General features: G+C 35.0%; 1 protein-coding gene across 2 annotated transcripts in view; it reads right to left on the bottom strand.

The window, feature by feature from the left end:
- The window catches only part of ABCA5 (ATP binding cassette subfamily A member 5), a 74,206-nt gene that overhangs the window by 23,963 nt on the left and 26,968 nt on the right, over positions 1–23,275 (bottom strand). For both annotated transcript variants that reach the window (XR_002481445.1, XM_008050177.2), the window contains exons 17-23: positions 21,396–21,515; positions 17,252–17,453; positions 14,798–14,967; positions 12,273–12,400; positions 11,738–11,875; positions 3,487–3,600; positions 659–829 (exon numbers count right to left, since the gene is read on the bottom strand). Coding sequence is in view for 1 of the 2 variants with exons in the window: in XM_008050177.2 (XP_008048368.1) it covers positions 659–829; positions 3,487–3,600; positions 11,738–11,875; positions 12,273–12,400; positions 14,798–14,967; positions 17,252–17,453; positions 21,396–21,515 (1,043 nt within the window). In the remaining variant the exon portion in view is untranslated. The remainder of the gene's footprint in view (positions 1–658; positions 830–3,486; positions 3,601–11,737; positions 11,876–12,272; positions 12,401–14,797; positions 14,968–17,251; positions 17,454–21,395; positions 21,516–23,275) is intronic.

The raw sequence follows: 23,275 nt of genomic DNA, 5'->3' as shown, positions 1-23,275 counted from the left end.
AGGCGGGTCTCAAACTCGCGGGCTCAGGCAATCCACTCACCTCAGCCTCCCAAAGGCGCGAGATTTCAGGCTGAGACACCGAGCCCAGCAACACTTATTATTTTATATGACAGAAATCATGTGAAAAGTCATTATGATGTCTGGCAAAATTGGTAAGTTTACTTTCATTGCCAACCTCAACTAGCTTTGTTTTGCCTTTTTCATAAAAATCATATAATGAGAGTGTTGATTATCAGTCAATTACATGTGAACATAAATGCAAATCAGGCCCCTCCTTGGTATTTTAAGCCATATTTTAAATTATAAAATAAAAGATCTTATTCTTTGTGAAATTCTGTTCAGGCATAAGAACAACCAAGGAAAACATTTTAGGTAATACATTTAAGTATTTCTGATTACACTCAAGAGGGTGGTCTACATGAAAGACCAACTTGTTTTCAAGACATTATTTTTAAATGGCAGTAGGTTATTATTTTTTAAAGTCATTTAGAGTAATATCAATTGATTATATGTATTGTATATAATAATTAAGCACTTGCTGTATTTTCTCTTTTAAAATTAATAACCAAATTACTCAGTCAATTGTTATGTTTATAAATAGCTTTTTAAAATAACATTTTATCTATAAACAGCATGAGCACAATTGATGTTAACTTACCACAGCAAGAAACTTTACAGCATAAAAATATAATCCATAATGAAATGCCAATAAGCTTCCTAGCATCAAAATAAGAACACTAAAAAAGAATGGGATATCAACAATAGCTTGTCCAATCCAATATGCAGATGGCAAAAGACCTGAAAGTTTAAGTTGAGTATAAGCTTTGATCTAAAAAAGGAGAAGAAAAAAAACTTTGATTATTTTAGATATTTTATAAGCTATAAAAAATGAGAATTATTGTACATCTCTTAATTTATAGTAAGAAAAAAACATCATATTCCAGGCCTACATGTAATAATATTCCTCCTTATACTACATATAAATCCCATTCAGCCCCTAATTTGACTGAATTAATTCTGAGACGTAATAATTTCAACAAAATTTTTAAGATTCAGAATACAGTAGCACTGCTAAGAAACATAAAACTAAAACAAAGCAAAAGGTGCCGGGGGGTTATAGTTGTGCACGTAGCAGCCAAACTGCTGTTGCTTTTAAAAATCTGTGGAAATAGATGGAAAGATATGTTTAAACAGAAAAAAGATTCTCATTTTAAAAAATTAACTTTTATTGCCTTGCTAAGCTGTGGTTTGGCCATGTGTTCTCTGAGCTATGGTCAAGCCATGTTTTCTTAAGTTTTGGCCCCCTCCCCTACTTTGGGGAAGTGAATCTCCACTCTATCGCTCTCTCCAATTTACTTTCTAAATAAACTACACTTTTTAATCTAAAAAAAAAAATTAACCTTTCATGAAAACACTAATAAATTGCCAAATACACTCTGGATTTACATAGGACTTTCAGCTTAAGCGTGAAACGTTACACACAGATAATGAACTTGAAAGTCTTTTACGTACACAAGTATAGTACATATATATAAGGTGTTATTTCTGCCACAAGCATATTAATGAGAAACATAAATGATCAGAGTTTTCCTAATTAACTCATTCTCTCATTATTTCATTTAATTTTTTTAATCTTTTACAACTTCAAATACCTAATCCAACTGATTTTTGTCACTTATAAAAAATCTACTCCTATCAATTAAAGGTATTAAATGAAAAAGTTGGCCATAGAGTGAGATGAGGGATACATGAAATACAAAGACTAGTTAGGAACAAGAGGATTGATTTTTTTCAAATGAGCAAGTTTTATGTTCCATGAATTCTAGGAACATCAGACTTACGTAACTTCTAATACAAGTATAAAAACATAAACTAAGTCAAATACAATTATTTTGGATTTTGTCATTCACACAATGCTGGTGGGAATATAAAACAGTATATTCATTCTGAACAATAATTTGACAATTTCTTATAAACATGCAACCATACTATTTAGTTATTGCATTTGGGTATTTATCCCACAGAAATTCCTAAAAAAGTGTGCAGAGTGAAAAAAGCCAATCCCAAAAGAAAACATACTGTGACTCCATTTTACATTTTTTTCAATATCAAAATTATAGAAATGGGAAACAAACTAATGGTTGCCAGAGGTCAGGGAGGGGAGGGGGGCAGGACTGGCTAGAAAAGGATCTTTTTGGTGATGGAAATATTCAGTATCTTAACTGTACCAATGCCAGTCTCCTTAGGATATTGTACTATAATTTTACAAGATGTTATCACTGCGATAAAATGGTAAAGAGTATTTAGGACCTCTCCAATATTTCTTTCAACTGAACAAGTATCCATAACTACCTCAAAATTAAAAGTTTAGTCAAAAAATGTTTAAACTGAAACAAATAATGCAAATGTCCAGTAAATAAGATCTTTGAGGTGGGGCTATGAATTTTTATTGTCTTTATACTTTTTTATATTTTCTGAATTAGTAAAATGAATACACATAGATAAAAAAATCAAGTATTATTTTAAAAATAGATATTCATGTATTACCTTTTATCTATTTATTTATTTTTTTGAGTTGGAGTCTTACCCTGTCACCCAGGTTGGAGTGCAGTGGCACCATCACAGCTCACCACAGCCTAAATTTGCTGGGCTCAGTCCATCCTTCCACCTCAGCCTCCCAAATAGCTGGACTCATAAGTGTGTGTCACCATACTCTGCTAATTTTTTTAAAAATTTATTGTAAAGACGAGGTCCCACCAAATTGCCTAGGCTGGTCTCAAATCCCTGGGCTCAGGCAATCCTCTCGCTTCGGCTTCCCAAAATGCTGGGATTACAGGCTTGAGCTACCCATGAATTACCTTTTATAATGCACAAATTCATTAACAATTTGTATTAGAATTTACTTTTATTAATATTTATTAAAAAATTGTACAATATGAATACGAAAGGTACAGACATGAAAGTGAAAGAATGCCACAGAACCTTTGTATGCTTTAGTAATTTTTCCTAGGCTCTGTCAATGACAACCATTTCTCACCTATTTTTTTTTTTGCCAGTTATTTGTTAAGTGTCTTGACTGTTTAATAGACTCTACTAGAGGTTAAAGAAGAGAGGTCAGTTAATGTGCCAGTTAAGAACATACAGATCATAGTCAGTCCCTAGATCCACTATTTAAACAACGCAGTCAACCTGGGCAAGTTATATGAACACCTCATCCTTCATTTCCTGATTTATAAAGGGAGTAACATAAAACTTAACTCATGATGTTGTAAGGATTAGACGATGCAATTTTAAAGCATACGGCAAGTCTCAAGTAATAAATATTAGTTACTACTGTTATTACAATAATAATAGTAAATGTTTTATGTTCCATTTACCTATGCCTCAAACAATGATACTAAGACTTGCAATTTTGCAAATAGGCTATTTCCATATGACATTTCTTATTAGCAAACCATACCTGCAATTTTTTACTTAAGTCATTACCTTATGATTTTCTGCATTTTCCATAGCAAAGTAAGGTGGCATTGCAGTAACAATGATTCCAAGCAAAGCTGCTTGAAAATACAGCTCAATTTTAAAAACTATGTCAGTAATTTCCTGAAAAAAACCATAGAACAGAAAATGAAACTGCAAATCATTTTATGTCATTTTACATTATCTTAGTAATCAATATGAAAGTATGAGTAGCAGATGCAGTCCAGGTGGTGGCGGACTACAGTAACAACGTAACTTACTAAATAGCTATCTGTTCCTGAGCAAATCATTACACTTCCATTTTCTTATCTACATACAGAATAATCTGGCATACAAATTAAGCATCACCTTTTTTTTTTTTGTCGGAGTCTCTCTCACTCTGCCACCCAGGCTGGAGTGCAGTGCACGCTCACAGCCACCACAGCCTCAACCTGCTAGGCTCAGGTGATCCGCCTCGGTCTTCCAAGTAGCTGGAACTACAGGCATGTGCCACCACGCCCACCTAATTTTTTGATTTATTGTAGAGACAAAGTCTCGCCAAGTTGCCCAGGCTGGTCTTGAACCCCTGATCTCAGGCAGGCAATCCTCTCGCCTTGGCCTCCTAGAGTACTGAGATTACAGGCTTGAGCCAGTGCACCTGGCCAAACTTCACCATTTAATAGAAAAGAGTATCTGAAAAGCAATCAGCATGTGCACCAGTGGTCCTATGCAATGGCAATAAATACCTAAGAATGATCTTTGAAACAAAGAACTGAATACCTGAATACACCGCATGTTCTCACTCCTAAGTGGGACCTGAACATGAACACATTAGCACAAGGGAGGGATCGGCAGTCACTGGATACGACCAGGGGAGTGGGGGAGGGAGAGAGGGACACACAAAACAACAAAAAGGGACCTGGTCCTACCCAGGGGGAGTGAGGGCCAGGTGGAGGTCCAACCTTCACCGGCATGCAGCCTTCTCGTGTAGTTAATCCTACTTGTAATCCCACATCTCTATAAGAAAATAAATTTTAATAAAAAAGAATGATCTTTGCAGTTCTTCACTGGTTACATAGACTATAGGCCAGCTGGGATGCCGGGGCTCTCCTTTTCCTTCACTAGGAAAAGCTGTACACAAGCTCAGTCCCCTATGGAAAAAGGAACTGCTTCCAAGCGTGAATTTAACTCCCACGGGCCCCAATGTCCTCAGCTTCCCCAGGGACCCAGGCGCAGTCGGTTAACCTTCTAAGACAGCCAGTACAGCTAGTACCCAAAATGCAGATTACCCAAGACCACGGGTAGTTATCGCTCACCCTCAATGTATTTTCCTACTCTTGTTCTATAAGAAGATAAACCCATGGAGCAGGGAAGTTATTTTGCACCAAAAAAGAAGCCACACTGTTGCTAGTAGATACCTGGGCCCTGGCACATTCCTCTGTGGGATAATGCATATTTACAGAGCATCACTGACTTTTTGTCCCTGGTCTATCAAACAATAAAGGCAATTCAGTAATTCATGCCACACGATATTGTACAATTTATCCCAGACTCTGGTATAAGACAGTGAAAAGCCTAGAAAGAAGCCACAAATATGTACAATAAGTAGCTCAAGTAGAGATTTTAGTATAAAAGACTATAGTTGGATCAAATCATACAGAATTGAAGAAAAAAAATTTGAAACATTAATATGACTACATCTATAAATAGTTAGCTTTTAAAAGTTCCATTTAATTCTCTCTAGCATAGTATGATTATATGTCAGTGTTTGATGGAAAATATAAGTTGCAAAATCTTTTGCATCTGTTATGGATATACACATATGTAGTAACATATATACTACAGTAACATTATAAAAACATACATGGGAATTAAAATTTTTGAATTGCAAGACAGGAAAGAAGGAAATAAGATTGAGGAGGCCTAACATGAAATTTCAACTGTGGCTTTAAAGTCTTATTAAATAAAAACAAGTATGATAAGATATCAATACTTGGGTAGTAGATATATGGTTGTTCGTTTTCTGTAAGTTTGAAATCTTTCACAGTTAAAAAGTCGTAATGAATGATCTACAATTCCAATGATTTCAATATCACCTATGTGCTTGTGACTCACAAACATTTATTTTCCATCCAGGAATCTCTCCCAATTCATATGTCCAAAATGTTCACTAAGTATCTGGCAGGAAAATGTCACAAGGATAACGAATTCAGTAGATTCAAAACTGAAATGAGTATTTCCACTGCACCAATAATGAAATTATCCTCTGCCTGTATCCTCAAAATTGATGAATAATATTATCATACAATGCATTACCTAAAACTGTAAAAAATATAAGAATATTTTCTCATTTCACAAATACAACCATGATCAAGTTATGCTGCTTATTTTTTAATATCCTTCGACTATTCTTGCTACTGCTGCTGAATTAACTCACTTTTCATCTCTTCTTATATGAACCATTTATTAAAAGAACTCTAAATAGAAGAAAAAGAGAATCTCTGATCTGATTTCTTTTTCCTTCCTCTGACAACCCAGTTCCACCCATCTGCATGCCTGAAAGTAGAGCAAGCCCACTCCACAGAGGCAGAAGAACCTTTCAGACCTGCCCTGTGCATTACTTCATTTCACTGCTCCTCTGCATCCTTTATTGCACCCTTTGTTACTAAAACGGTAAATTTAAGTAAAATGTTTCTCTAAGTTCTGCAAGCCATTCTGGTAAAAAAAAAAAAAAAAAAAAGGTCGGGGGGGGGAGAACTCCTGAGTTACAGCTGGGTTGGTGAAAAGTAAAGAGCACAAACTGGGGCTTCAGCTTGGTATGTGACATGAGAGGCAGTTTTGTGGAACTGAGCCTCTAACCTGTGGGGTCTGACACTATCTCCAAGTAGGCAGTGTTAGAATAAAACGGAATTATAGGACACCCAGCCAGTGTGTGCTGGAGAACTGCATGGCGTATGGGAGAACAAATCCACATGCTTGGTGTCAAAAGTGTTGTGTCAAGTGGGATGTGAGTCTAGGAAAAACACTTCAAATATCATCCCTATTATTGCACAACACTTTTCCCACTATATAGTATCACTGGTTGCTCATTTGTCTGTTTCCTCCATTCTTCAGTAAGCTTAATCCCTTTTTCACTGATACAGTCCAAAAATTAGCCAAGTGCCTAACTACTACGGTATAAATACTTAAGTGCAATAAGAGTATTTGAATAAATGACTATTAAGAGAAGTGGTCAGGGATTGTTGAAAAACGATATGCTACATCATCTTGGAACATACAGTAATAAAGTACATTTAAAAGTGATTAAGAATATGGGAACATGCATTTATAATTTTATAAAAAGTAAAGATAAAGGGAAAAAAGAAACTACTATTTTAAACACTCTGAATACAGCAAAAATGTATAAAGGGCTTGGCACAATGAGTTCAAGATTCAACATGATAGAAAAAAGAACAGTAAACACATTTAAAAATATGTTTAAGTGAATAAAATTCACAGAAATTGATATATAATGTTTTAGGTTAGAATTCTAGTTTTAAAAAAGAACTGTGACTACACACACAGAACAACTTTTAAAAAGCCTAAGAAGATATTGTGGGACAACTGGACACCCACATGCATACGAATAAAGTTGAGCTCCTTTCTTACACTATCCACAAAAACTAAATGCAAATGGATTACAGGTTTAAATATAAGTGTTAAAGCTATAAAACTCTGAGACACAAACACAGGAGTGAGCCTTTTGACCTTGGATTAGACCAAAATTTCTTAGCTATGACACCAAAAGCCCGAACAATAAAATGAAAAATATGGATAAACTTCATCAAAATTGAAAACCTGTACTTCAGAGGACATCATCAAGAAAGCATAAAGGCACTCCTATAAGGGGCTTTTATCTAGAAAATAAGGAGCTAGAAAAACAAACAAAAATCAAACCCAAAGCTAGCAGAAGAAAAGAAATACTGAAGATCAGAGCAGAACTAAACAAAACTGAAACAACAACAGAAAAACATATTAAAGGATCAATGAAATAAAAAGTTTATTCTTTGAAAAGACAGAAAGATAAACAAAAGCCACAGGCCATTAGCTAGATTAAAAAAAGAGAAGATTCAAATTAGCACAAGCAGAAATGAAAATGGAGACATTACAACTAACACCACAGAAATACAAAAGACCATTTGAAATTAATACGAACACCTCTATGCAAACAAACTAGACGATATAGAGGAAATGGACAAATTCCTGAAAACATACAACCCTGGAATCTTGTATCAGGAAGAAACAGAAACCCTGAACAGACCAATGATGCGTAACAAGTTTGAATCAGTAGTTGAGTCTCTTAACAACAACAAAAAAGCCCAGAACCAGATGGATTCACAGCCAAATTCTACCAGATTTTCAAAAAAGAACTAGTATCAGTCCTGCTGGAGCTATTCTATAAGATTAAAAAGGAAAGACTTCTCCCTTACCAATTCAACAAAGCCAGTATCACCCTGACTCTGCAGCCAGGAAAAGACACAACAAAAAAGAAAACTAAAGAATTATATCCCCAATTAATACAGACGCAAAAATCCTCAAAAAGAAAACCAGCAAACCAACCCAACAGCACATCAAAAAACGAATCCACCACAAGCAAGTAGGGGTGCAAGGATGGTTAAACACACACAAGTCAACAAATGTGATCCACCACAAAAACAGAGTTAAAAACAAGTATCATATGACCATTTCAATAGATGCAAAAAAAGCATTTGACAAAATTCAGCATTCTTTCATTATTAATAAAACCCTCAGCAAAACAGACATAGATGGAACAAACCTCAACATAAGAAAAGCTATATATGACAACGTCACAGCCAACATCATACTGAGTGGGAAAAAGCTGAAGATATTCTCCCTCAAAACTGGATCGAGGCAAGGATGCCCACTTCCACCACTTCTATTCAAAACAGTACTGGAAGTCCTAGCCAGACCAGTCAGTCAAGAAATAAAGGGTATCCAGATTGGAAAAGAAGTAATCACATTGTCTCTGGATGTCAATGATATGATCTTATCCCCAGAAAATCCTAAAGACTATTCAGAAAGACTCCTGGACTTGATAAAAAAAATTCAATAAAGTCTCAGGTTATAAAAACAATACACACAAATTAGTACCACTGCTATACAACACTAACAATCAAGCTGTGAATGAAATCAAGAACCCAATCCTATTTACAATAGCTGCCAAAAATAAAATACCTAGGAATATATTTACCAAGGAGGCGAAAGAGCTCTACAAGGAGAACAACAAAACACTGATGAAAGAAATCACAGAAACACAAAAAAGTGGAAAACATCCCATGCTCACTGATTAGAAGAATCAGTGCTATAAAAATTACCATATTACCCAAAGTAATCTAAAGAGCCAATGCAACCCATATCAAATTAGTCATTTTTTACAAAATTAGAAATTCACATGGTATCAAAAAAGAACCCAAGTAGCCAAAGCAATTCTAAGCAAAAAGAACAAAGCTGAAGTATCACATTACCTGATGCCAAGCTATAATATATTGCTATAATAACCAAAACAGCATGGTACTGGTACAAAGGCAGACACATGAACCTATGGAACAGAATAGAGAATTCAGAAATAAAATCAAACACCTACAACCAACTGATCTTTAACAAAGGGAAAGAATACCCTATTCAACAAATGGCGCTGGGAAAACTGGATAGCTACATGCTAGAAAACAGAACGGGATCCCTATCTCTCCCCATATACAAAAATTAACTCAAGATGGATTAAAGACCTAAATGTCAGACCTGAAACCACAAAAATCCTAGAAGAAAACCTAGGTAAAATTCTTCTGGTCATTAGCCTAGGATAGGAAAAGAATTTATGGCCAAGATCCAAAAAACAAATGGAACAAAAACAAAAATAAGAAAAAAATAAAGGATAGTCAAATAAGTTCAATCAGAAGTGAAAATGAAGACATTATAACTAATATCACAGAAACACAAAAGACTATCTGAGATTATTATGAACACACACCTCTATGTAAACAAACTTAGACAATCTAAAAGGAATGGAAAACATCCTGGAAACATTTAACCCCCCAAATAAGTGGGATTAACCTTCTGCAAAGCAAAAGAAATAATCAACAGAGTATATAGGCAACCTATGGAATGGAAGGAAGTATCTGCAATGTATACAGTAAACAGAGGACTAATATTCGGAATCTACAAAAAATCCAAACCAATCAGCAAAAAAAAAAAAAAAAAAACAACACAGCCCAATTAAGAAGTGGGTAAATGACATGATCAGATTATCTTTTCAAAGAAGACACACAAGCAGCCAAAAAAAATTTTTAAAAATTAAAAATAAATAAATAAGTGCTCAACATCACTCACCATCAGGAAAATACAAATTAAAACCAAAATGAGATACCACCTTGCACCAGTCAGAATGGTCATTATTTAAAAAATCAAAAAACAACAGACATGGATGCAGTGAAGAGAGAATGTTTATACACTGTTGGTGGGAATGTAAATTATTATAATTTCTGTAGAAATCAATATGGGGATTTCTCAAAAACTAAAAGTAGGTCTACTATTCAATCCAGCAATCCTACTGTTTGGTATCTACCCAAAGGAAATAAGGTCATTATACAAAAAAAGACACCTGTACTCACACGTTTATCAGCACAATTTACAATTGCAAAGATGTGCAATCAACCTGAATGCCCATCAATTGACTAGCGAATAATGAAACTGTGCCATACACATACACACACACACACACACACACACACACACACACACACACACACACACACCCCATGGAATACTATTCAAACATAAAAAAGAAAAAAAATAATGTCTTTTGCAGTAACTTGGATGGAACTGGAGACCATTACCCTTAGTGAAGTAATCCAAACAGCCCATGTTTTCATTTATAAGTGGTAGCTAGCCGGGCTTGGTGGCTTAGTCTGTCATCCCAGCACTTTGGGAGGTTGAGGTAAGTGGATTGCCTGAGCCTGCGGGTTCCAGACCAGCCCGGGCAACTTGGCGAGATCTCGTCTCTACAATAAATAAAAAATTAGCCAGATGTGGCAGCCTGTGCCTGTAGTTCCAGCTACTTGGAAGGTTGAGGCAGAAGTGTTGCCAGAGCCCAGCAGGTCGACACTAGGGTGGCTGTGAGTGTGCCACAGTACTCCAGCCTGGGTGACAGAATGAGACTCCAACTCAAAAAAAAAAAAAAAAAAAGTGGAAGCCAAGCAATGGATCTGCAAAGGCATACAGAACGGTATAACAGACACTGAGATTCAGAAAGGGGAGGGTGGAAAGAAGGAAAGGAATGAAAAAATCACTATCATACAATGTGTACCAGTGGGGGTGATGGGAACACATAAAGCCTAGACTTCTGCACCAATATACAATGTATCCATATAACTGAAAACCATTTGTACCACTAGAGCTACTGAAATAAAAATAAAATTCAAAGAACTTCAACATGATCATAAAAAGAAAAATAAAAGAATTTAAAAATGGGCAAAGGCTTTGAATAAAGATTTATCAGAGAAGATATAAGCACATGGAAAGATTCTCAGTATCATCAGCCATTAGGGAAATGAAATCAAAATAAACAATATCCATTTTTAAATTGTCTTAATTTTTCTTCTATGATTAAGATTTTAAAAATACTATAAAAATATCACTACCAAAACAGAACCTTCTCAATCCTGATGCAAACTAATACTGGGGAACCCTAAACCTTGAGGTAAACCATCGCCAACTCAAGTTTTTTTTTTAAAAAAACGTGGGACACAATTCAGGATCAGGTATACAAGTGGACATCGTACATGTAAAGTTTGGGCCTCCCTTTGGTCCCCAATTTGCCTAGTTGAGATCAGGTGCCCTTATTGATGCTGTTTCCCCACTGCCCACCCCAGCAGTATCCTGCTACTGCCAATTCTTTTCTTGTAGTATTATGGTCAATGTTCAGGGTCCACTTATGAGTAAGGACATATGGTACTCTGTTCTTTGTTTCTGTGATAGATCGCTGAGTATGATCGACTCTCAATTCATCCAAGTTGCTGTGAAGTCCATCTGTGTGTCCTTCTTTATGGCTGCCACATTTTTTTTTAACCACTCCATGTTTCCGCTATTGCCCCACTCAAGTTTTAAGAGACTAGATCTCACAAAATAAATTTCTACAGATTTTGTTATTGTGGTTGGGTTTTAATAATTATTATGACATATATAATATGCATATGAAATTTTATCTGCATATTTCTTTACTTACTTGAAAGAATGGAGTACTCCAGATCTGGATGGTTTCAGTCACATTTAAATGATAAAGATAGTAGTTACTAATGATATTCACCAATACAGGTAAAGAGTAAACCATAGTACTGTTGAAAACAGCTGTAAAAACATAGTCCTACAATTAAAAAAAGAGACTTATTATAGACTGTATAGAAATCTAAGTGGACATATTATTGCTATGCACCAAGCTTGTCTCACCAAGGCGCATTCTCATTAACTATTGTAAAAAGCTGCTTCAACAAATCATAGAAATAATACTCAGTAACAGATAAGGACAAGCTGTTTGGAATGTGCAAATAATTTGGTATTTTAAGCAAACATATATATACCTTTATACAGTGGTCATTCATCAGAGCATAAAATATGTCATAAATAAATATAGTTAGCTATTTCCTAAAGCAAAATCGAATTTTATACACTGAGGTCAAATCAGCAAGTGATTAATTCTAGAAGAAATATTTTAACTTCTTATAGCTCTCAAATGGGTATTCATCCACATGCAGGAGTCTCACCTTTTCCGGGTGCATCACGTTTAAAGCTGCACTGTGTGGAGCAGCAGACACATAGTCACTCTCATTAAACATCGTCACCATTATGTTCTGGTTTGTGAGAAAGCTAATAAGATCACTGATATCTGAGTCTGGTATGAGAAAATAAGTAAACATTAAAGAATCAATTTAAATGAGAAACAAACATAAGCTTTTAGTAACACTGGGAAGATAATCCTATTGTCAGAGAAATATTTCATTTTCATTAGCTAAGTCAAGCTGGTTTCAAATCCAAGTTGTACCACTTACACTATCTGTCCTTCAAGCAAGTTACCTAGGTGCTCTGGACCTTAGTTTCTTCTTTTGTAAAGTGGAAAAAAATAAGTATATCTGCATCACAGGTAGAGTGGTCAAGAGAATTCAATGACTGAATTCAAAACCCAGGGTTTAGAACAGAACCTGGCACATAGGAGTTTTTGCAGATTTTAGCTGCTACTGCTGCTGCTAAAAATATTACTAACATTAGAAACATTCATGTAATACATGACATTTGGTTAAACAGTGAGAATAAACATCTATCTGACAATTTTAGGTAACAAGATATCTGCTTAGCTCAAAAGGTATAGGCTAGGGTGTGGTAACAGCACTCTCTAGTGGATTTTTGTATGCTCTGAGAAGACAAGTTCTATAAATGCCAATTGTCTTACCTACCTAAAATATTCAAACACATAATCAGGTCTCCATCAACATTCTCTAAAATAACTGTGTGAGACTTTGAATCTGGTCTGGGGTTAATATCTATATTAACATGTCTGATGAATAGGGGCAGTGCCCTTCCCCCAATCATCACAAAAACCAGGATACAAGAAAGGAAAAATAAGACTTTGAGAGAAATCCAAAACAAACAAAGTAAAACATTACCGCCAACCGAATAGTATGGCACAGAGGATCAGACATAGCACCAAACTTGAGTCTCACAGAAAGAATGGTACTTTTTGGTTTACAGTGACAATACATTTACTCCCAACATAGTGCCTTAATTGATCTCTTATCTCTAGCTTGCAAAAATGACTAGATACTCTGAGAAAAAAGCTCTATTATAACCAAAGAAGCCGTATCACCAATGCTACAAAAAGCACCGCCCTTAACAACAGTAAGATCACTCAACATATATTAATACACACACACAGCCCAGTGAATTCTAAAGGAAAAATGGTCTTATTTTAGAACAGCAACAGGGCCTAGGAAAATATGGGATACATAAGCAAGCAACTCTAAGAATAGTCAAGAATAAAGAGAGAGACAAACTGAAAATATGAAAATTTCTGCAGATCGATTTCTCAAAGCAGAAAGATATGAGACATATGTACAATGCTCCACGCATTAAACAGTCACAATTATCACAGTATAAGGCTTCACGTGGTTATTATATTTTAGCAACATAAAATATATGTTAAAACCAAAGCCAAGAATTCCTAATAAAAAAACTGCAAAACATAACATTTTCTATTCAAGAGTACTTTTTTATCACTAACTGTATCTTCCCCTGAAATAATGAAGGTTACACTAATCACCAGATTTTCACAGTGATTATTTTCATAGTAATTTATAATCATCTCTAGTCATGCTCATTACTTTAACACTGGGCAAAGTTCTTCACTTGAGATTAAATCAAAAAGGAAAGATACTAGGATATAGGTAAAGTGTTAGGAAATGTTAAACCCCAAAGAGTCTGTGATTACAGAAAGGGTTATATAAAATGCAATTTGCCAACATATTTCAGCAAGATTAAGCAAATTGCGCTAAAGCTTTTGTTTTGAGGCAAATTTGCCAGTTAGCTAACCTTCATTTTCTCTTCAAGAACTTCAAGACTACAAGTTATCTCTGTAGACAGAACATGCTGTAGGAACAAATGATCACATATGAATAAAATTTTGTTTTGGGTTTTGATACTCTGAAAATCAGAATGCTATGTAACCTTTTTATGTTTTGTGCTCTGCTCAAATCCATGTTTAAAAACTTTTTTTCATATTTGATAACTATGTGGTAAGAATACCAACAGCAAATCCAAAAATATTCATTACAAATCTAATATTTAAGGCTTATTTTTCTTGGTTTTTAAATAATTCTTCGGATTGTCCTTAAAGGATCATTTAAACATTTCTACATAGATATGTAATTGTATGACTATTACATACTGCAACTTTTTATAACTCTTTCAGCTTTTGAAGTGTATATTGTTCATCATGAGCCTTGAGATAAAAAATGCTAATAAGAATATTGCTACTATTTAAAAAGAGACTATGATTATACACAGTGTAAATTAGAATTTTTTAAAACTGTCATCTACATATAAAACAATATTTCACTTCTGGAATATATTCTTCAGCATCAGTAAGGTAAATAATTTACTTAACTTAGATTTTATGCAGACAGACCATGCCTCTACCTTAAATACATTTCTAAAATCCAAATCTCTGGCCTACATCTACCCTTCAATCCCATGTTCCACACCCAACACTCATTCATAGACCTTCACACTCTCTCACCAGTAGAATTTTGAAGAAGCAGACTTGTTTTGTATTTATGAGGTTTATCTCCAGGTTTCAGGAAATATAGGTCCGGAACAAGTTTGACGGGAACCACAGCATTTTTAAAAGAACGATGCACCAAAAACATAAAAATCTGAACTGCAAAAAAAATTAAAAGCAGAAGCAACCTGAAAAAAATAATAATAATACTGTTCAAGGTACATTCATACGTAAGTCTACTAAAAATCTTTCTTCACATTGGTATAGATTTAATCCCCAGAAAATGAAAAGATAATCACTGAAAAGCAAAAACTTAAAAAAAATTCTACTCCCTAAAATGACCTCATGACAATATTGAAGAGAAAGCTAATAATGCTTGACAAAATTAAAAGCTGAAGCAGTAGGCTTTAGATCAGAGTCATCCTTAAACCTTCATAGAGCATAAACACGTAGTTATAACTGTTAAAGAATTATACATTATGTCACAAATATTTATCTCTATACACCTGAAAGAATTATTTCCTGCCCTGCCTCAATTCTACCACTTTCATATATGTCAACAAAACATTTTACAAATAAGGAAGGAAATCGAAATGCAGTGAACCTTTCAATGATTGACATCTTTGAAATTTCATCCTAATCAGCTTAATCACATTAATTGCCATCACCCCCTCACAAGGCAAAGCAAGGCACACTACAGTACCCTTCTATTTGGGAAACAGCTACTTAGTTGACAAAATATTGCTACATTGTATGTGATAAGTGACCCGAGAAGTGGTTGGAGAATGTAGATCTTCACACTTTATTTAGCAATCTCAGATACCTCAAAAATTTTTTTAAATAATTCTTAAATTGTTAAGTATACCTAAGTCAGCATTTCCAAAAGCACACTGCACTGAAATCTAGTTCCATAATAAGTTAATAAGTGTTTCAGGTTAAAAAAGAAATCATGATTAAATAGAACTTGGAAACTCCTGGTTAAACAAAGTTGAAGAAACTTCTTTACTGTGTCTGTATATGCTAATGAGTGATGAGAATGTAAGATGTAATACTCCCTAAACACATTTGCCTATAGAGAACTTTTTCCTGTGAACTGAATGCTTGTGCCCTCCATATTCGTATGTTGAAGGCCTAGCCCCCAAGACAATGGTATCTGGAAATGAGATCGCTGGAAGGTAATTTGGCTTCGATGAGGTCATCAGGATTCGCATTTTACAAAAAGAGCTAACAGAGCATGCGTTCCAGTGCACACAAGTCGGTTATGGGAGCCCACAGTGAGCTGGTAGCTTTCTGCAAGTCAGGAAGACAGCCCTTACCATGCAGGCACTCCGTTTTCACAGCCATCACAACAGTGAGAAAATAAATGTCTGATATTTGGGCCACCCAGTCTGTGGTATGTGGTTATGGCAGTCCAAGCTGAGACATGAATCGTTTTTCAGAGAGTATTTCATGAGAGGGTGATCGACTAACTAAACATGCAGATTTAAACATTTTTTCTCAGTAATGCTGGCAGAGGATTATGTCAGATGCCTGATTGGCATTTATTTCATACCAAATGAATTTGGCCAAAAGCAAATAAATTCAGCATATTTCAAACACAGAACAATATTCTTATTCTCGATTAAGTGTTAATCCTACTACTATGTTAGGTCTTACATGATAGATGTGTGGTATACGAAAGTATTTAATGTTATTTCCAAATCAACCCCTACCACACTAGGGGAACCTGAGAGAGGTCAAAGCTCAGTTAGGAAGATGTCATTTTGATCCCAGATCTATCAGCTATATAGCCTTCTTTACATTTCAGTTTCTTCACCTGGTAGAGATGAAACTTATTTTTTCCTGCCAGTTAAAAAACCTGGTTATAAAAATGAACTAATAGATGTTTAAAAAATGAAAAGACATAAATTCAAAATGGCAGTAATTTAAAAACTGCACAAAGAGAAAATATTTGTTGCTTCCTCATTTTATAGATGAGACAACAAATGTCACTTTAAAGTAAAAGTAAGCTTCTAAGAGCATTTGATAAAATTACTATAAATGTAATTTTTTCTCTGACATTATAAAATTATGGCTGTAAACTTTTAAAACAACATATTATTCACATATGCCTACATTTTAAAAATCAAGATGGTAAATATCCAATTTGTATCCTTAAAAAAAGCCACAATCCCAGGGAGACTGAAGTGGGAAGACTGCTTAAAGCCAAGAGTTTGAGGCTAGCCTGGGCAACAAAGCGAAATCTCATCTCTACAAAAAGCCAGAAAAAGTAACTGGGTGCAGCGACGAACGTGTAGTCGCAGCTACTCAGGAAGCTGAGACAGGAGGACCACCTGAGCCCAGGAGTTAGAGGCTGCAGTGAGCTGTGCTTGTATCACTGCCCTCCAGCCCGGGCAACAGAATCGAAACCCTATCTCAAACAATCAAACAAACAAAAAGCTCATTAGGCAGAAGAGTGATAATTATACTTACACTGATCTCACCGATTTACTTTCACGTTTCAAGGTAAGGAAATGAAACTTTGCTATTGTATACATCTGCTGTTTCCAAAGGCTCATGGTGCTCACTAGAGAAGCCTTGGTTTCAGAAAGAATAAGTAAGCTCTGTTCCATTTCATCAAAAGATTTTGAATCCATTTCTTCCTCTGGTGGCTGCTGAGTAAATACACTATAATCTACTTGCCAAAACAAAACAAAAAAGAACATTTTGGTATATTCCCTAAAAAAAAGTGGAAATCCTTCTGAAGTATATAAATTTTAAAGAAGTACATGTCTGGCAATTATGTGGAACAAACACAACTCTCATACATATAGGCAGTGTCTATTAAGCTGAATATATGCATATCTTATGACCCAGGAAATCCCCCTTAGGTATAAAGCAACAGAGATATGAATACAGGCTTCACCAAAACACATGTATACGAATATTCTTAGCAGAATCCTACCCAGAATACCTACAAACTAGAAAGAACTCAAATGTCTATCAAGAGATGAATGAACAAATAGTTCTGAAATATGCCCAAAATAATATAAGATAAACTACTGTACACATAATGACGTGGGTAAAGCTCACAAATATAGTATTGAGTAAAAGAAGCCAGATGCATAAAAAATATATGGTATAACTCCACTAGTTCAAAAACAAACTGTATGCATGCCCACATTTAAGATCTTGTTATCTCTGCAACTGTATAACAACCAATTTTCATGTAAACTTTTCCCCTCTGACTCAATCTAACATGTCCTCATCACACACATGACTTCTTTCTCATCTCCATGTCTGAAGTCCTCTCCTGGCTTTACTTTGCTATTAAAATTTAGCTTCAGGCTCAGTTTTCAGCCAAAATCTGTCCTTCAACTTCATCTTTAATCTTTGGAGGGGTAAAGACCCAAATGTCTATTTCAATATCATTTCCTAGCATTTCTGAAGTTGGGCAAGATCAATTATAGTGTGACCATATAGATGATTATTGTAACACTCGAAAGACATAACCTCATTAATATCAATAAGGTATGTCAGTCAAATTTACTTTTAATATTTAATACTAATTTTCAATTAGAGTTAAACTCTCTAAATGTATCTGGAATCAAAATTTCTTTGTGTATCTTAGGCTAAAATTCTACCAATTAAAGCATAAATGTTTATTTATTTAATAGCAACAGGAAAATGCTACACAATTGATGATTATTTTAAATTCAAAAACAGACATTCAAAACTTTAGATGCAGAAAGACATTGATAGCTGATGCAAACATTAAAGAGGGTACACTAGTTAGATAACCTTAGGAAAAACATTGTAACTTTTAGGCGCATATGTATCTTTTATAATTTAAACAATAATACAAAACAAGATTAGATTAGTTTTTATATAGTTGTTTAGTACACCAGCACTCATAAAATAAAACAAACACTTGGAGGCTTTATTTCACGTTTAGCTATTTAATTCCAATAAGGCCATAAGACTTAATAAAAAGTTTTATTTGGGGTTCTTTCACAGTTTGTAAGGGTGAATTAAAAGCAAAATGTCAATTTAATCATTTCAAAATTTCAAAAGAAGGAAAAACTACAAAATCACATACAGTAACTGTTCAGATAACTTCCTTGATACAGACATCGTAACAGGAGAAAAATAAAGAACACAAAAATGCATTGCTTCTCCACTGACTGCATTTGAAAACGAGCATCTTGCATCATAAGAGGAGCAACTTTACAGTTGGCAATGCCGACAAATCATCGCTCCCACACAGTAAGGCCAATCTTTCACAGTTTGACCACCAGAACCAAGAGTAATAAAAGCGAAGTGAAAATTTTGTTCTAAAGTTTCAGATTTCATTTAGCATGACAGAAGTTTATTTCATGATGGTTTATTCAGCTTTATTCTTGACTTTAGTCTCACATGATTTTAAGCATCAGCCACTCACCATTCATGCAAAATGTGTACTGACAGCACTTCAACTTGCGTAACTATTAGTTAACACCCCAGTTTCCTTTACTTTCCTGACTTACCACTTTGCTAACCATTCTCGCCTTAAACTACAAAGATTCAGCTTTGCTTCTTATCACACCACTAAAATTGCTCTTGTCAAGATCAGCACAGTGTTCCATAAGACCAAACCCCTCACTGTCTTCTGTCAGCAAAACTATCTTTTCTGTCCTCATATCACTCTTCACAACAACTGCCAAATAACTGACCACTTCATCTTTCGCAAAACGTTGTTGTCCTGGGCTTTTGCCCTTTGGCTCAGGCCATGTTGGTGCCTTCGCTGGTCTCCCTCGGGGCTTGCCCCTCTGCTCTTACCTGTACGCTCTACCTAAGCGGTTTCATCCAATTCCATGGCTCTATCTTATACAAGGAACTTCCAAATTTGTTTCTTCAGCCCAACATCTTCACTTAGATCCAGATGCATCTCAAACAATGAAGCCTAAATTCATGCTTAGATTCCTTCTTTCCACAAGCCTATCCCTTTCCCGTTCTTAGGAAATGATAATCCCATTGCCAGTTCTCAAGCCAAAATCTTAGGAGCCATCCTTAATTTCACCCTTTCTCAAACCCCTAGCACACCCCCCTAGCACTCAATCCATCTAAGCAAGTCATCACCACTACCACCAATATCATGCAAATCGGTTTTTTCTCTACTTTCAACTACCACCCTAGTTCAAGCTGGGACTAACTAAAATAGTTTCTCAACTAGTATTCCTACTTGTACTCTTCCATTATGGTCCACTCATCATTCAACAACCAGAGTGTGTGTGTGTGTGTGTGTGTGTGTGTGTGTGTGTGTTTAATGCCAAGCATGAACATTTCTCAAAAGACAGACAAGCGGCCAACATAGGAAAGAATGCTAATCGTCACTAATCGTCAGAGAAATGCAAATTGAAACCACAACGAGATACTACCTTACACCAGTCAGAATGGCTATTATTAAAAAGTCAAAGAACAACTGATGTTAGATGGTTGTGGAAGAAAAGGGAACACCCATTCACTGTTGGTGGGATTGTATGGGATTGTAAACTAGTGCAACCTCTAAGGAAAACAGTATGGGGATTTCTCAAAGAACTAAAAATTGATTTACCATTCGACCCAGCAATCCCACTGCTAGAGATCTACCCAAAGGAAAAGAAATCAATGTCTAAAAAAGATAATCATATTTACATGTTCATTGCAGCACTATGCAAAATAGCAAAATCATGGAACCAACCTAAGTGCCTACTAAGGACCAACTAGATAAAGAAAATGTGGTATATGCACAACACTGAACACTATGCAGCCACAAAAAAGAGTGAATCCATGTCCTTTGCAGCAACATGGATGGAGCTGAGAACCATCATCCTAAGTGAAATGACTCAAAAACCAGAAAACCAAACGCTCCATGTTCTCTTACTTCCATACAGGAGCTAAACAGTCACAAAGATGAAAATAATAGACACTGGTGACATCACGAAAGGGGGGGAGGTCAGGGTTCAGAAACTACCTTCTGGGTACAATGTTCACTATTCAGAGAATAGGCTACCTGAGACCCAATCCCCACCACTACACAGTATGTCCATGTAATAAACATGCATGTGTACCCCTGAACCTAAAATGAAAATGAAAAAAAAAAATAGTGCTAAGATTAAAAAAAACCTGATAGCTTCATATTATGCTAAGCAAACAACTGAAATTATTTTCCAGATGTTCAAAGGTAAGACATGATCTACACCTTCCAGTACTCCTCTGATTAAGCCATGGTGGCCATTCTTTGTCCCTCAAAGATATGCAGCTCATTCCTCAATTAACACCTCTGCAGTTACAGTCTTCTTTACCTGGAAAGTTCTGCTCTAAAATCTTGACCTATCTGCATTTTTCTGTTATTTAGGTCTCAGGTCAAATATCATCTCAAGGAAGTCCTTCTTGACAATACAATCTAAGTTCACTGCCTCCTAAGACCACCCTATTATTTCCTTCATAACTGCTATCACTATCAGTAAATATTTTGATTACTTATTTAGTTACCTGTTTATTTCTACCCTTCCTTCCCTAAAATAATATACACTTCACATGCTTAGCTAATAATTTGTCTTGTTAACCATCTCTTGGGTCCACTGTTGAAAATGTTTTTTGTTAGTTCTGTTTTTACCTGCTTGGTCAATTTCTGCTTCAACTTCTAGCTTTAAGAATACATCTTCCAAAGTCGTCATAGAAACACCATAAGAAATAACACCCAAATTTGAATGGCTGTCTAAAGCAGAAAACAAACCTAAAAGAAAAAAATGAAGAACAGTGTATAGTTAAGCATTCTATCATGAATATCTGTAAAATAACCTTCAAAAATAAGATATGGGGGCCAGGCATGGTGGCTCATGCCTGTAATCCCAGCACCTTGGGAGGCTGAGGCGGGTGGATTGCTTGAGCCCAGGAGTTGGAGACCAGCCTGGGCAATATACCGAGATCTTGCCTCTATTTAAAAAAAACAGTAATAATAAATGAAAAATTTAAAAATAAAAAAAATAAGATATGACTAAATTTACTCTGCTAGCACAGTGGTTCTAAAACTTTTTGGTTTCAGGACATTTTTAAATTAACTGATTGCTAAGAAACTCAAGGAAATTTTTTTTTAAGGGAATATGTATTAGATATTTATAATATTATAAATTAAAACTAAGAAATACTTCACAGTATATGAAATTACAATTGAAAATATGTTAATATACTAAAAATTGACACATTAATTAAAAACAGTTCCTGTTTTTATAACTATTCACAGTATTTTAGTAAATATTCACACCTTTTTTTCAATTCTCTATTCCTCATCTTTTTTTCATCTCGAGCTGACCTTTAGCTGATTGGAGTTGATTTATTAAGATAAAATAAATTTTGATTCTTGAAGAAAAAAATTGAAACAGAAATGTATACTAGAAAATATACGGACATCATCTGAATATGTATTCATTCTTTTAAAAATAACAAAAATAAACCTATTATATGTTAACATAAGTAATTTTAAAAACTTGTACTTTTTCAAACAAAAAATGCAACGAGAAGAGAACATTGCTTTATATTTCTTCAAATCTTATTAATGTTTGCCTTAACAGAGGGGCTGATGGTTTCTCCTCTTTGTTTCTGTGTTCAATGTGTTGTGACAGCAAATGTCAGGCAGTCTCAAAAAAACACTGTATGATCATGAGAAGCAGAGGGTCAAAAAGGCAAATAACACCTTGAAATTATTAGAAAAAGTGTTGAACTTGTAGTCTCCCCTTCTAAACGTCTTATGTCTACCCTCCCCCAGAAGTTCCCAGAACACATTTTGAAATCCAGTGAAATACTACGTCAATTTGTCAAAGAACTATGAGAGGCAGCAAAGAATGGTGGTGAAAAACATGAGTTCTAGAACGAATTCGCCTAGGTTCAAAACTCAGCTCCACCTTGTTCTACCTATGTTATCTTGGGCAAGTTTCTTAAACCTTTCTATGCCCCAGTTTCCTCTTTAATAAAATGAAAGCATTAATACTACTTATTACATGTATTTGTTGAAATATTGGAATAATGAAATAAACTAATAATTATAAAAGTCGCAGAAATTAGCACTATATAAGTGCTGCTAAAGAATAAGAGGTAAACAGAACTATAGGCAGACTGCTATCAAGTTGGCACATCTACTTTAATCCAGCTAATTAGTGATTTTTTTTAAATAAACTAAATATTTTTCTAATTATGACACTCATGCTATGAAAATTCTGCACGGCATACCTACATCAGTAGTACCCTTTCGACTATCTAGCAATTCCTAAATAAAGGAAGGTGACTGAGTTTGAGTTCCTCATTTAAAGCTTAAAAAATAAAACATTAAAATAATTCCATCTTTTACCATATAATTCGCGATCAAATCATGAAACCAGAAAAGAATCTGAGAATACACACAACTATATACATATACATGGAGGCACCCCAAAAAACCCAAAACTTATTTATGAAAAATTGTGTATTTGGACAACCCCCTCGGGTCCCCTCCCACTGTGG

The sequence above is a fragment of the Carlito syrichta genome, unplaced genomic scaffold (genome assembly GCF_000164805.1).
Source record: "Carlito syrichta isolate Samal-C Ts95f unplaced genomic scaffold, Tarsius_syrichta-2.0.1 Scaffold58895, whole genome shotgun sequence".
Classification (NCBI taxonomy): Eukaryota; Metazoa; Chordata; class Mammalia; order Primates; family Tarsiidae; genus Carlito; species Carlito syrichta.
This window is presented reverse-complemented; position numbering and strand designations above follow the sequence as displayed.